This window comes from Daucus carota, chromosome 3 (assembly GCF_001625215.2).
Source record: "Daucus carota subsp. sativus chromosome 3, DH1 v3.0, whole genome shotgun sequence".
In the NCBI taxonomy this organism is placed as follows: Eukaryota; Viridiplantae; Streptophyta; class Magnoliopsida; order Apiales; family Apiaceae; genus Daucus; species Daucus carota.
The window spans coordinates 52,686,158-52,699,897 of record NC_030383.2 but is presented as its reverse complement, the minus strand read 5'-3'; the positions used below and the strand labels follow the sequence as shown (position 1 = coordinate 52,699,897).

Here is a 13,740-nt window from a genome sequence, read left to right as displayed (position 1 = left end):
AGGTGCGTCTCATTGTTTGATGTATCTAAGAAGGCCTCCAATCTGAATGAGCTTGATCGATGGATTAGCCCCACTTGAAAATGAAGAAGGCATTGACGGATCATGACCTCGCCCAAAGGATGATACTTGGCAATTGAACGGCTTACCTTTCGACGCCTCCTTTTGAGCCTGCAACATGAACGCCTCTTGCTTAATGAAAATGAGGAATTATAATAGCTAAGTATGGAAATGATAAACATGAAGGCGTGGATGATGAGGAAATGTCACTTTCTGTTTAAGGGGCGGCCTAGTGCATAGGCGCATTCCATCATCAGTTAGAAAATCTGATTCTGTATTCTGGTGAGTCACCCTAATCGGGGAGTATCAAGATAGTTTTGACAAGTATTAGAGTTGTCCTCAATCCTCACTAGGGAGCTCGTAGGATTTTTTCAAGAGTATCTTCTAGAAGGCCTTGCTATGAAGTCTAATGGGTTGTCTTTATCGGGGCATAAGGGCATGCCCTTGCATTTGGGTAAATCATGGAGCGGCGGTTACGACGATTCTGGGAGAATATGAGTCTGAGTGTGATTCAAAAAGCCCTGGACCGACGGAGATGCTTCAAGACCTATGACTAGGCCTCATCATATTGGGCCCTTTTCGGAAAGGCGCGCGGTTAAAGGAGAATTCGTATCCTAATATATTTCTTAGACGACAAGAAATATATATGGCTTGATCACTTATAAATAGGGGTAAGTAATCAAATTAAGGGGATATGAGTTGAGAACACAAGGAGAGAACCTGAAACACTAACCCCAGCCACCCTTACTTTCATAACCACCACTCGCCGGTACAAATTTCAAAAAAATCCTCATGAAAAGCAAAGCGGACGACTGCCAAATTAGACATGACTAAGGCTTACGATTGAATGGAATGGGTTTTTTTAGAATCAATGTTGATAAAGAAGGGTTTATCGGAGCATATAATTAAATTATTCATGGAATGTGTGAGATCAGCAAGATATCAAGTTAGTCCCACTGGCAAAGACTTGAGCACAATTTTTTCCTCTAAAGGTATACGCCAAGACGATCCTCGCTCTTCATATCTTCTTTTGATTTGTATTAAAGGCTTCTCAAATTTGATCCACGATTTCGAAAGAGAGAATTTGGTGAAGCGGATTGAAGTAGCTTGTAGAGCTCTTTCGCTTACTCACACGTTTTTCGCAGACGATACATATATCTTTTGCAAAACTAAATATGAGGTGGTCTCCCAGATGGTACGGCTCTCCAAGTAGACATGGCAAAAAATGGATATGGATTGGTTTTGGATCAAAAAAATTTGATTTGGATTTGGTTACGACCTGGAACCATATTGATCCATATTTAATTAAATATAGTTTAAAAATGGTTCGGATAAAAAATGGTTTAGGGTCAAAATATGGTTAACCATTTTTTTAATATAATTAAAATGATATATACTTTTTTTGGTCAAAAATTAACAAAATGATACCAACATGGAGGTGGTATTCTGATCAAAATACTAATGATTTTGTTCTGGTCAAATCAGGATCGAACATAAGTATTTATTTTCCTTCATTAAAAGCCATCCATGGATATCATATGAATTGAACAAGCTGCCGGAATCAAAATTTTAGTCTAATTCAATTAAACAAGCACTATTCTGCTGGTAACAAGAAATTAAACAAGCCTAATTCAATTAAACAAGCGCTATTCAGTTAAGTACAAGAAACTCCGTAAACCAATGTATCATCTCATCTCAAAAAAGAGTCTACATAAGCACTCAATGAATAAGAACAGAGTAGCTCAGAAGTATATTAATTTTACGCCTAGTTTTAGATCTCTCTGGCTGGTTCTCAAATTTTTATCGAAATCGGTCTACAAAACAAAAGCAACCTGCAAAAAGGGAAGCCTTATGAGAATAAACATATAAATATTCAATAAATGTCCATTGTGTGGTGGGGGGCATAAATCTAAAATTTAAAATCCTTGAATGTGGTCTCCAATTACCTTAAACAAAATGATCAGTAATAGATAAATATCCATCCATAACTGACGAGGACCACAAATCAGATGTCAAGCATACTTTTCCAGGCAAGGATTGTAATATATCTTTCATTTTCCTTTTCTCAAATCTATATGTATCCAAGATATCACCTATGATAGTATTTTTTAAAATGGGTTGGACATTAGAATTCAAGTAACTTTGCACATCCCATACACCATCATACTCAACATAATTAAAGGGCAGATTATGTTTTATAATTGCTTTGCCCATCAAATCACGATAAACTTTTTGATCAAATGGGGCATTTTCAAGTTCATCACCAACAACATTATGTCCATGTTTTAACATGTGTTTCTGCATATTACTAGTACCATGCTCACAACTATAAATTTGACTACATTCTAAACTTTCTTTTAAATATTCCATCACTTTCAAAATTTTCAAATAAAGACCAAATTTTTGATGTTGTCTTTCTATATCTTTTCGCAAACCTACTCATATTAGAACTATGTTCTTCTTCCATTAGATGCACACAAATAAAAGAGAAACAATTACACCTGATTGGTTGTTCACGAGAATGAAGAGACGCAAGAGTAAACAGATTTGAGCACCTACATCATTCGAAAAATATAGTTACATACCAAAAAATCTGGATGTGACATTTTATCAAACACTTGTCTTGCACTAATTTCATCAAGTATTTAGACTTAAATATCAGATTTGCATAACCACATAATCATATGAAACTAACAACTAATCAAAATCATACTCGAATTAAATGCATAACCACATAATCATATGAAGCAGCTCATATATAGATATATTAGTAAGTAACGTACCTCTAATTTCTGATTTTTCATGATTTGTGGACACCCATTACTCTATTTGTTGTGTATATTGCTCAGGCAGTGTATAGGGAACATGAAGCACGGAAATGGACCGAAGTGTGTCTCAGGTTATAGTCTCGGTTCTAGTCTCGCTCGTATGCTGTCCTCTGCTGGGTTATTGTTTTTAGTGGATAATATGGACTGGGTATCTCATTTTTAAGCCCATATTATTTTAATAAATTTGTACTCTAAACCCGACCCATAACCAAATAAACATGTGTGATATGAATTTGGTCCAAGTCCATATATATGGTCCGGTTTGATTTATTGGTTTTGGATAAAAATTGTCATGTCTACCTAGTACCTCCAAGCATCAAACTTCTGGGCCTTCACTTCAAGAATAAAACACGGAAATAGAACAAGACAGAACAAAGGAGCAAGATAAAAATGAAAACAGGCTCGCCTTTGTTATATGAACTTGTATTAGAAAGAGTTATTCATTATTTAAAGTGAAGAATTAATATATAATTTTAGACTTTGTTGATTTGTTAAGTTGAATAATATAATTAATAGGTTAATTAAATATTTAGATTATTTTAGTTATAAATGAGTTAAATTTTTAATAATTTAAACTAATAAATCAAGAATTTTATTTTTTGAAAGTTTATTGCGACTTTAATACATGAAATTGAAGTCACAAGGTCGAGAAAGAAAACACAAGATATAAACTTATTCATCTTTCAAAAAAAAAAAGGAAGATATAAACTTATTAAAAGGGAAAGTATAAAACTTGAGAGTTGTCTAAGAAAAAGAAGTTACAGACAAAAAGTTGAGGACGGCTCCAGATAAGTCTATTACTTGGAGTATACCGAAGCGGGATAAATGAGAATAAGCTGACTTGTACCCAAAATAAGTTAGTCTACTTCCGAGTCCAAAACCCACAATGTATCGTATATGAATTCCCCGGAAGCATAAGTCGCTTGGTCCAGTGCCTGATGAAATGGCGAGAGCCAAGTCATTGAACCAGGTCAATGTCCCATTGACAGATAGTCAAGGCTTTCTATTCACAAGCCTCACTCCCTTGCATATTTATGTACCTGTTCCCCCCATCAAAATCTCAACAAATTATTGTAAGTTCCTAGCAACATAACAATTTTGCAACAAAGGAAAATAATAAGATCAACTTAAAAACCAAAACAAATTTTCATTCTGCCAAAATGACAGGAAAAGAAACAAGCATCCCGAAAAAACATTGTTCGCTCTACTAGCCATTCATGGCGTAGAGACATATTTCTAAACTTTATAACCATACAATATATGGTCGATATAAAAACCAACTCAATAACCTATTTCTGTTTGTTGACTATCCTCTCTTAAAACAATCCTGGACCAGCTGAGCCTGCCTACATTTCTGTCATGGTGACCATCCTAATTCCAGCCTACATTTGAAACGTTCTGCTGGTTGACATTGTTGTAACCTCCAGTGCTGGGGTTGAATGGGGTTACAGGGCCACCAGATGATTCACCCATGGTAGCACGAGATGGGGGGCTCCCTCCCACTGATGAAACATGCCTTGGGGGAGCGCTGCCATTAGACCCTGGTCCCATTGCTTGCTGATTTGCTTCGTTGAAAGTTCCCACAATCACCTATAATACAAGAAAGTAAAGCACAATGCATTAGTACAAAAGGATTGAGAATACATGTAGATTATACTGAGAGATAAAAAAATGCAAAGACCTGGGTCTAGATTGCTACTTAAGATTTTTTTAATATGAAACAGATATCAAGCAGCAACTATATATTTGGTGAACAAAATTGAAATAGTAGGACTATGTGAGCTGCTAGTAACATATATAATAATAAATAATAACAAAGCATATATGCAAATCAGTAGCAAGCAAAGGCTGCAGTATACTCCAAGTTCGGCAATGAATGCAAACTTTGATTAGTTTAAGACAACACTTTAATATTTCAGAAATCATACCTGAACAGGAGACGCCGCAATCAGTAGCCCCGCCACTCTACCACCTAAAACACTTCCGTCGGGTGCAGCTAGTGACACACTCAACCCCCCTGTCCGTCCCTGGTGAATACCAGATTCCGTAACCAGAAACGAACCAACAAGAGACAAGATCTCGAAGCGCCCCTGCATACAGCATGTATTAGCATCCTTACGATGATGGACTGTACTCTTAACAAGATGCAAAGAGACGGAATATAATGTGCTTTTATATATATCAGGAAGCCTAACACATACCTCATAAGTAACCATTCCACTGCCTGAGGACTGTTGAAGTGTTACACTGGCTATAGAGCCAGTGGCTGAAAGAACGCAGACAGTTTGGGCGCGGACTTGAGAAAACGACACCAATCTTGCCAACACATCCTGAGAAAAAAAAATTAAAATCTTTAACTGAGAAGTACATTCAAAATTATGAAGTAGTAGAATGAAACAAGTTTCCAACAAAACTGTATATATCAGATAAAGTTAAGACTTGGCATCACAAGGAAAAATAGGAAGTAGTATTATAGAATACCATTCCAGGTTGCACTACGATGATATGTGGCGTGAATCCCATTCCAGCTGATCCTGCACAAAAGTATTGTATTAAAATATGAGAAACACCGATATAATTCTACAGTAAACAACATGAACATTAGGTTGTGTTCCAAATTTTACATGCTCAGAAGTAAATTGGTAATTTAAATTGCATAAACATGAAACAACAAAACTATAATTTGCAAAAAGAAATTTCAACTTGCACAAACTTAAAAATGCGTTTTAACTCTGTCAAACTAATTTTTAATCTCAAAGCCAAAGACGACATTATAAATTGTTAAATTAGGAATGGACATTTTTTAACGCTCAGGGAATATATATATATATATTAAGCTGCAGTAATGGGCTCGCATTCTAAAAATGAAACAACTATGAAATATAACATGAAGTACTTAGCTTGAAGTAGTCTGATACACTATAAAAGTGAGCAACATGGATATATGTATTATGTAACACATCACTAAAAAGGAGAATCTGTTATACGTCAGTCTAAAAGAACATGAAACACGATAAATGTTAAGGTGCAAAATTAAATCCGCAGGATCTATAGCAATGTCCGTCAAAGGCAAACATGTCACTCGATACTCCAAACAGCTATTCTCGAATCCGAATAATGTTATTACATGGATAAATGAACTCATGACTCATAGATCGCCTACTCTATAACTATTCTTACCATCACAGAACTTTCGCGGCATAAACCACCCAACGGCTAACAAAATCTAATAAACGTTCTTAACGAATGAAAAAAACCTTTTTCTGAAAGTGGAAATTAAAACAATTTAATAACAACGAAACAATCTACCTCGAATCTACAACATAAAATACATGGATGCTGACAGAATCTTTACTTCTTCATCATATGCAACAAGTCTATACACAGAGCACTAGCAAGTAATAAATTACATCAATGCACATACATCTATAACATATTAAATTAACATCGAAAGTTTCCTTGATTTCTTTTCGCAGCTTAAAAACCCTAACTGTACGGACGAAAACATAAGAACATGAGATAAAATCAGAAATTGAATTGACAGAAATAGAAATGTACCTGAAACAGCAGGATTAACATTCCGAGAAGCCGAAGGAGCTTTATTGCGAGAACCAACAGGCCTTCCTCGCCCTCGTTTCCCTGAACGAGCTTGGGCATCAGCAGCACTCGAACCACCGCCAGTTTGTGCTTGCTCCGCCGTAGGGGGAACAGGGGTAACAGCCGTAGCGGGAACAGGGGTAACAGCCGCAGCGGGAACAGGGGTAACAGCCGCAGCGGGAACAGGGGAAACAGCGACAATCGCCTGATCGTTAACCGGTGTATACTTCCTAGGTCTTCCCCGCTTCCGCCTCGCAACGACACCGTTTCTCTCGGCAGCAGGCTGACTCACCAGCTCCGCCGCCGTGGGCCTCTGAGCCGGCACATGAACCACCACACTCTCCGGCTGAAACACCGACACCGGCACAACCGCCGGCGCAGGAACCACCACGCTCTCCGGTTGAAACACCGACACCGGCACAGCCGCCGGCGCAGGAACCACCACACTCCCCGGCTGAAACACCGACACCGGCACAGCCGCCGGCGCAGGAACCACCACGCTCTCCGGCTGATTCACCGACCCCGGCACAGCCACCGGCACAACAACCGAAACAGACACCGGCACAGCCACCGGCTCCGAGGAATTCGGAGGCGGAGTCTGCACAACTGGCAGCGGCGGCGGCGGCGGCGCGTGGACCACACTCGCGCCGAGGGCCGCAGTCGCGCCGTCGTTCGGCGCCGCGTCAGCGATGTTCACGGGGTTCGGAGCCGGAGATTCCTGAATCTTAGCAACAGCAGCAGCATTTTCAATGGACGACATGATGTTAATTTCAATTCTTAAACCCTGAAAAAATAAATAAAATTATATTAAACATAAATCGCAGAAAAACCTCATAAAAAAACGAAATGAAATGAAAATCGAACAAGACAAAATTAAAAGACTGAAAATTTCACAACAAAAACGTGACCGAAGTCAAAAATCATCATCAAAAAACTAATCGAAATAGTTTCTGATAATAATTTGTTGTGTTATGCTGATATAAAATAAAACGAACACTACTATATGATATATGAATGTCGAAGAAAATAGAAAATAGACCTCTCTGATTTGTTTTGCGACAGGTAAATAAAATAGGCTGCGGACAAATCCTTTTATAGGCCAATTTTCATATGAAATTAGGGTTTTTTATTTTTCGGTTTTACGTTTTTGGGCGGAAACGGTCACAATGAATATTTGATTTTGCAAAAATCCATAATATTCCAGCAATCAAAAGATATTATAATATGCATCTTATCTTTTATTCCTTTTGGTATTAATTCTATTATTATCCAGCTGTCAAATAAGCCCATGTAAATTGGGTTATGTCTAAATGGGCCGAATATGATAAGATGTGTGAATATGGGTCCATTTTTATAAATTTATGACAATTGAAGCTCTAATATAAGCCTTGTATCTAATGACCACGTGCGTTAATCTATGAATGTTCTTCGATTTAAATCATGAATTATAAAATTTAAAATATAAATTTATAAAATATATGATAAATTTAATAAAGTATAAGAGTAAATTTACAAGCCAAAAAAAAAATCTAAACCACTTTATAAATTGAATTTGGTAAAGTTTATAAAATAACTTAATTAAGTTTATAAAATAAATTTAATTAATTCATAATAAACTCAATTAATAAATTTAAAGTAAATTAAATCAAATTTATAAGTAAATTTATTAAAACTTAAAAATATAAAATTTTAAGTTCCGGTCCAAAGTCAATGTGGAGGGATAATCCTTACTCCTCCACTAACTAAATCAATAATAAATTTAGCTTTATTATCTAGGCCATTAAAATAGCAGCCGATAAACACACACCCTGAAATACAATGCTCTACACAACTTCTCATTAACTCTTTAAAACATTCTCATGCTTTGCTCAAAGATTCTATACTTTACGAACTAAATCGAGCAAGTGCTCCCCAAAACTAAATTTTTTCAGCCATGAGAAAAAGGTTGAATAAAAATTTTGAGTAGGGTCATCTTGAGTGATGATTGAACCATGTTGCCAAGAAATGTAATTAGATATTTGCCTTTTCATTTAAAATTAATGGAAGCAAACTCAATTTCACAATATCTTTAGTCTAGACCTCATAATTCGTTTGTGTCATGTCATTTTGTATATCGTGTATTTAGGGTCTTGACACAAAATTGACAACATTTCAAATCGTGTACCTGAAATCCAAACACAAAAGCGAGACGAGTTTAATCTGACACGACAAGAAATGACAAAATATTTTTCATGTTTCTATCAAGCACACGACACAACATGAATGACATGACATGAAATGAAAATGAATATGAAAGACACTAAATACACTAGATAAAAAGATTTGATATTCATAACAAATTCAAATTTAAACTAAACTATAAAAATTTACAAGCCAAATGAAAATTGGTAAAATTTATAAAATAGATTTAATTAATTCTTAATAAACTCAATTAATAAATTTAAAGTAAATTAAATCAAAATTATAAGTAAATCTATTAAAATTTAAAAATATAAAATTTTAAATTGAGATCTAAATTCAATATTAGAAATAATCCTTACTCCTCCACTAACAATATCAATAATGGATTTAGCTTAGTTACCTATGCCATTAAAATAGCAGCCGATAAACACACCCCGGAATACAATGGTCTAGACAAATTCTCATTAACTCCTTAAAACATTCTTATGCTTTGCTCAAAGATTCAATACTTTATTGACTAAATCGAGTAAGTGCTCCCCAAAACTAAGTTTTTCTAGCCATGAGAAAAAGGTTGAATAAAAATGTTGAGTAGGGTCATCTTGAGTAATGATTGAACCATGTTGCCAAGAAATGTAATTAGATATTTGCCTTTTCATTTAAAATGAATAGAAGCAAACTCAATTTCATAATATCATCAGTCTAGACCTGACAATTCGTTTGTGACATGTCATTTTGTGTATCGTGTATTTAGAGTCTTGACACAAAAATGACAACATCTCAAGTCGTGTACCTGAAATCTAAATACAAAAACGAGACGAGTTTAATCTGACACGACAAGAAATGACAAAATATTTTTCATGTTTCTATCAAGTACACGACATTACATGAATGACATGACATGAAATGAAAATGAATATGAAAGACACTAAATACACCAGATAAAAAGATCTGATATTCATAACAAATTCAAATTTACACTATAAATATTTAAACAACTGTAAGACATTTCATTTTCAGTTGTTATAATGTTTATTTAGTTTTTATATTTAACATAGAAAAGCTCTGTAATAATTTTTTCCTTGAACTTTTCTAGCAAGAGCCTGCAATATAAAGATAACATTAAAACAATACTATCGAACATAATGTCCACACCAGCTCCAAGAAAATAACTGCATAGATATGATATGTCTTACCACTAAAATATACAAAGTAGTAAAATATAAGAAACTATAAACCATCATTAAAATAGGTTTAGTACATGTGACATATACATTAATAAAGTCTAATTCAGTTTTCACCATGGTTGGATTACAGTTGTTGTATATGGCATCAAATTTTGTATATAAATCAGAAAAGTAGTCAATGAAACATGATAGCTTCTTGCTGATACTTGGCAAATGGTTATTTACTTAAAATGATAGAGTTTTAATCATGGTAGAATACTCATCACATCACGTCTCTGATTTTGAGGCATTGATCGTATCGCCTTTCACACACAAAAGTGCATGTGGGAATTCTGTTCTTGTACTGATTAATCAAAGCTTTAAGATTTCATAAGTGTTGAAAATGGATGACAACCTTCTTCATATATCATTTTGTAGAAAAATCCACAAACTGAGTCTTATATTAAGGATGAAAAAAGCAATGACAATAACAAGTATCTTGTTATAATCATATCAATACTTGTCAAACTTTAATTGCATTTATATAGCAGTGGATCTAATTATTATAAAATTCTTATCATCGACAATCTTCTTCAAAGTTTGTGAAACTAGAGACACATCTGAAAATATACAAATTTTTTTAGGGTATTTTGTACCCGATAATAACTAAGTAAGATCAAAACAAACTTCATAATATTCTGATAGTTTTCACTTCCAGCCTCATTAAGTGGATGCTTGTAGTAAGAATCACTTAACTCCAAATATAGAAAAGCTCATATTAAAGTGTACTATCAAGCATAAGTAAATTTGAGTTCCATCTTGTTGATAAATATTGATTCAATCCCTTTTTCATTACTAGATCCACATGTGATATATATTCTTCGAAGTTCTCCTTCCTACTTTGATATCCTTTAATATACTTTATCGACTCATTACCTTTAACAGCCGACTTATCCATATCTTTTAGAACCACTTGCAAAATCAAGTTAAGAATATTCGCACAACATTTAATATGAAAAAACTCTCCTTTATCAGTTGAAGGATTTCAAATTTTTAATCTTTTTCTCAAAATAACAACAAACACATTATTACTAGATGCCTTATTGTACATGATACTAAATAATTTACTCTCCAAGTTCCATATACACAACAACTTATATATTTGATCACAAAAGGTAACTCCTAAATGTGATATAGGCATGCATGAAAAATTTAACAACTCTTTACGAATAACCGAATCATTTGTGATAAAATGAGTGGTAAATAGTGACATCATTAATTGAAATCGAGGTCCATATATCCCAGGTTAAACATACTCTGTCATTTATGTTCTTATAAAGTTCATAAACTTTTTTAAAGATATTTATGCAAGTAAAATTTCACTTACTAAAGTTTCTTACTTACCAAAAAAGCTTTTGGATATGGATACAAAAAATCTTATATATCATCCTTACATTCAATAAAATAAAGCGTCAAATTATGCCATAACAGAGCATCCGTAATAATGTCTTTAAAAATATTTCTTTTAAATGCTACATCATGCATCTTCATTGATCCTTGGCATCCCAAAAATATCATATGCTTTACGTCATCGGATTTTGTACAACTTTTATGATGTTTGAGCATATATATAGTTTGGAATATAGAGGTAAAACTGAAATGTATGTACACTTTATACACTTAACCCTTTATTTTGTATTATCGATGAGTTTATATGTATCCAAAGCCTTAGACCATTTTATTTTAATACCTTTTTCTTTTCCAGCATTCACAACACATTCAACCATTGGTCTGGTATTTCTGTTTTTCATTTTATCAGCTTCATCGTTGCTTAAAGATTTATGTAGTTGAAGAAAGACATGAGAGATTCGAATATAAGTATAACTACAGTTTAAAATTTTGACATCAAGATTTGAATAAGGTAATCAAATCTAGGATTAATAATCCAACAGTAAATGAAGCTATAAGCTATACAGAAATTTTAATTTAACAAAACTACTTTATAAAGAAAGCGCGAATTCGAATTCAAATCCAACAAAATTGAATGATATATATCGAATATTGTCGACAGATTAATAACCAACACACAATATTTTATAGTATATTTGTTTTCATGATAAAATTTTGAAGGGTGCTATAAATCGCACCTGTAGATTTCCTACAATAGCTACTAAAATAAACACTTAAAACCGTAGCTTCTAAAAATGCATCTATTACGAATTCAACTAAGATATATATGTGTGTGTAGTAGTGTGCATGTCACTAAGACATACACCAGAAAGTGGTGTGTAATTTGTGAGAATACAAAGCAAGTGTTTATAGGCTTCCACAACTAACCACGGTTAAACAACACCTCGTTCCAAACTTCCAGTGCTATCTGTGTAAAACTCATGCCTTAAAATATTTGAGCAACCAATAGCATTCATACACGGCACTGAAGACACTCAAGGTGTCAGGTGCCCTAAGTGTCCACAACAGCTACCATATATGCCATCTTTTCCCACCTAGAGTGTATAATGTAGGCGCCTAGTGCTTACACAGGGTGTTTAAGGCACCTTGCACCTCTAACATCCACACAAGGCGTAGCAACACAACACTTAGCCAAAATAAACATCTGCTTGTACACCTTGCTCTGCCTACATGGAGTGAGCATCCATTGTGATCTTTTAAACTTTATGATTTCTTGATATTTTGATTCTACATATATGCCTGATAAACAAAACTTTACGATTCCACGCGGCTTTGTCTTCATAAATGAATAAACATTAATATATCTTGTTTCAAAGGGTGCACTAAAACTATCTGAGTACTTAGACAACATCATCATGCTTCCCCAATCTAAATGTTTTCAATCTTTATTCTTCATTAAAACCTGAACATATTAATGAATTTCTTCGAGTGAACTTATTGCTTCAAGACTATAGATGGCTTCTTTATCCTTTGTCTTTGTATCTTCCGATTCATGTGCGGGTCTCGTATTATTTACCTGTCATTTTCTATTGTCGATATCATTCCTATATAACAGATTTGATTGTCTTTATATTTAGGCTCACATTGTAAATTGTTGTTTAGAATTGTTGGATCAGTTTAGTTTATATTGAGCCGCATGCCTATATTTGATCTAACGATTTGCTCATATGACGTTTTACTATCGGATGATGTGACAATCTAATGATTTGATGAATATTTTAGATTGTTTGGGACAGGTATTGTGTTGGTTATTTATTATTGGTATTGCTCAATTTTAGAGTAAGTGATGTCCGTATTTTTTAATCGTTGTTAAAATTCGGATTAAGTTGAGAATTGAATTGATATTGTGATTCAGGCTGATTGAGATTCGACAGAAGTACTGTTAGCATGCTAGTGGATTATACAGGAATTATATGTGTGTGTGTGTGTGTAGGTAACTACTCCAATACAAACTACTACTCCCTATGTCCCCCTAGATTCTTTACAGTTTTTTCTTTTGGACGTCCCACTCATTTCTTTACATTACAAAACTTTTCTAAAATAAATAATGGGTCCCACCACTTTCCCACTTTTTATTTCTTTTCACACCACTTTTACTCCCAATATCTCTCTTTTATATATTAAAAATCAATGGGTCCCTCCACTTCACCCACTATTCTTTCTCTTTTCCGCCACTTTATACATATTTCTTAACCTCCGTGCCCAAACTCAATGTAAAGAATTGAGAGGGATGGAGGGAGTAATATACAAACAAAATACAAACCAAAGCGATTAAGTAAAATGGTAAGGATTTTGGGACCGGAGATGGACCCAAGTTTTGGCTCTTAAGGCTGTCTGGAGCCGGTCCAGCGCCTGTGCGGCGCCTTGGCGAGGCTTTAGCGAGCCGGGGTGGATACCAAGATTTCGGGGGATCGTTTCTTATATCTAACCAACCCTAAAAAGGG

General features: G+C 34.6%; 1 protein-coding gene and 1 long non-coding RNA gene across 3 annotated transcripts; both read right to left on the bottom strand.

The window, feature by feature from the left end:
- Nucleotides 1-1,610: 1,610 nt before the first annotated feature.
- LOC108213238 (uncharacterized) lies at nucleotides 1,611-3,216 on the bottom strand. Of its 2 annotated transcripts, XR_010290038.1 has the most exons (3): nucleotides 2,841-3,069; nucleotides 2,004-2,612; nucleotides 1,611-1,889 (listed from the first exon to the last, which is right to left on the bottom strand). It is a non-coding gene; the product is annotated as an uncharacterized LOC108213238 (long non-coding RNA). The 2 variants fall into 2 exon arrangements; XR_001805250.2 differs by having other exon boundaries at nucleotides 1,611-2,612; nucleotides 2,841-3,216.
- A 791-nt stretch (nucleotides 3,217-4,007) lies between these two features.
- On the bottom strand, nucleotides 4,008-7,541 carry LOC108211560 (AT-hook motif nuclear-localized protein 10). The gene is made up of 6 exons (XM_017383193.2): nucleotides 7,522-7,541; nucleotides 6,444-7,266; nucleotides 5,367-5,419; nucleotides 5,087-5,215; nucleotides 4,814-4,975; nucleotides 4,008-4,475 (listed from the first exon to the last, which is right to left on the bottom strand). The coding sequence occupies exons 2-6, from the start codon at nucleotides 7,240-7,242 to the stop codon at nucleotides 4,257-4,259; spliced, it is 1,362 nt and encodes a 453-aa protein (XP_017238682.1). The 5' UTR covers nucleotides 7,243-7,266; nucleotides 7,522-7,541; the 3' UTR covers nucleotides 4,008-4,256.
- Between the last annotated feature and the right edge of the window lie 6,199 nt (nucleotides 7,542-13,740).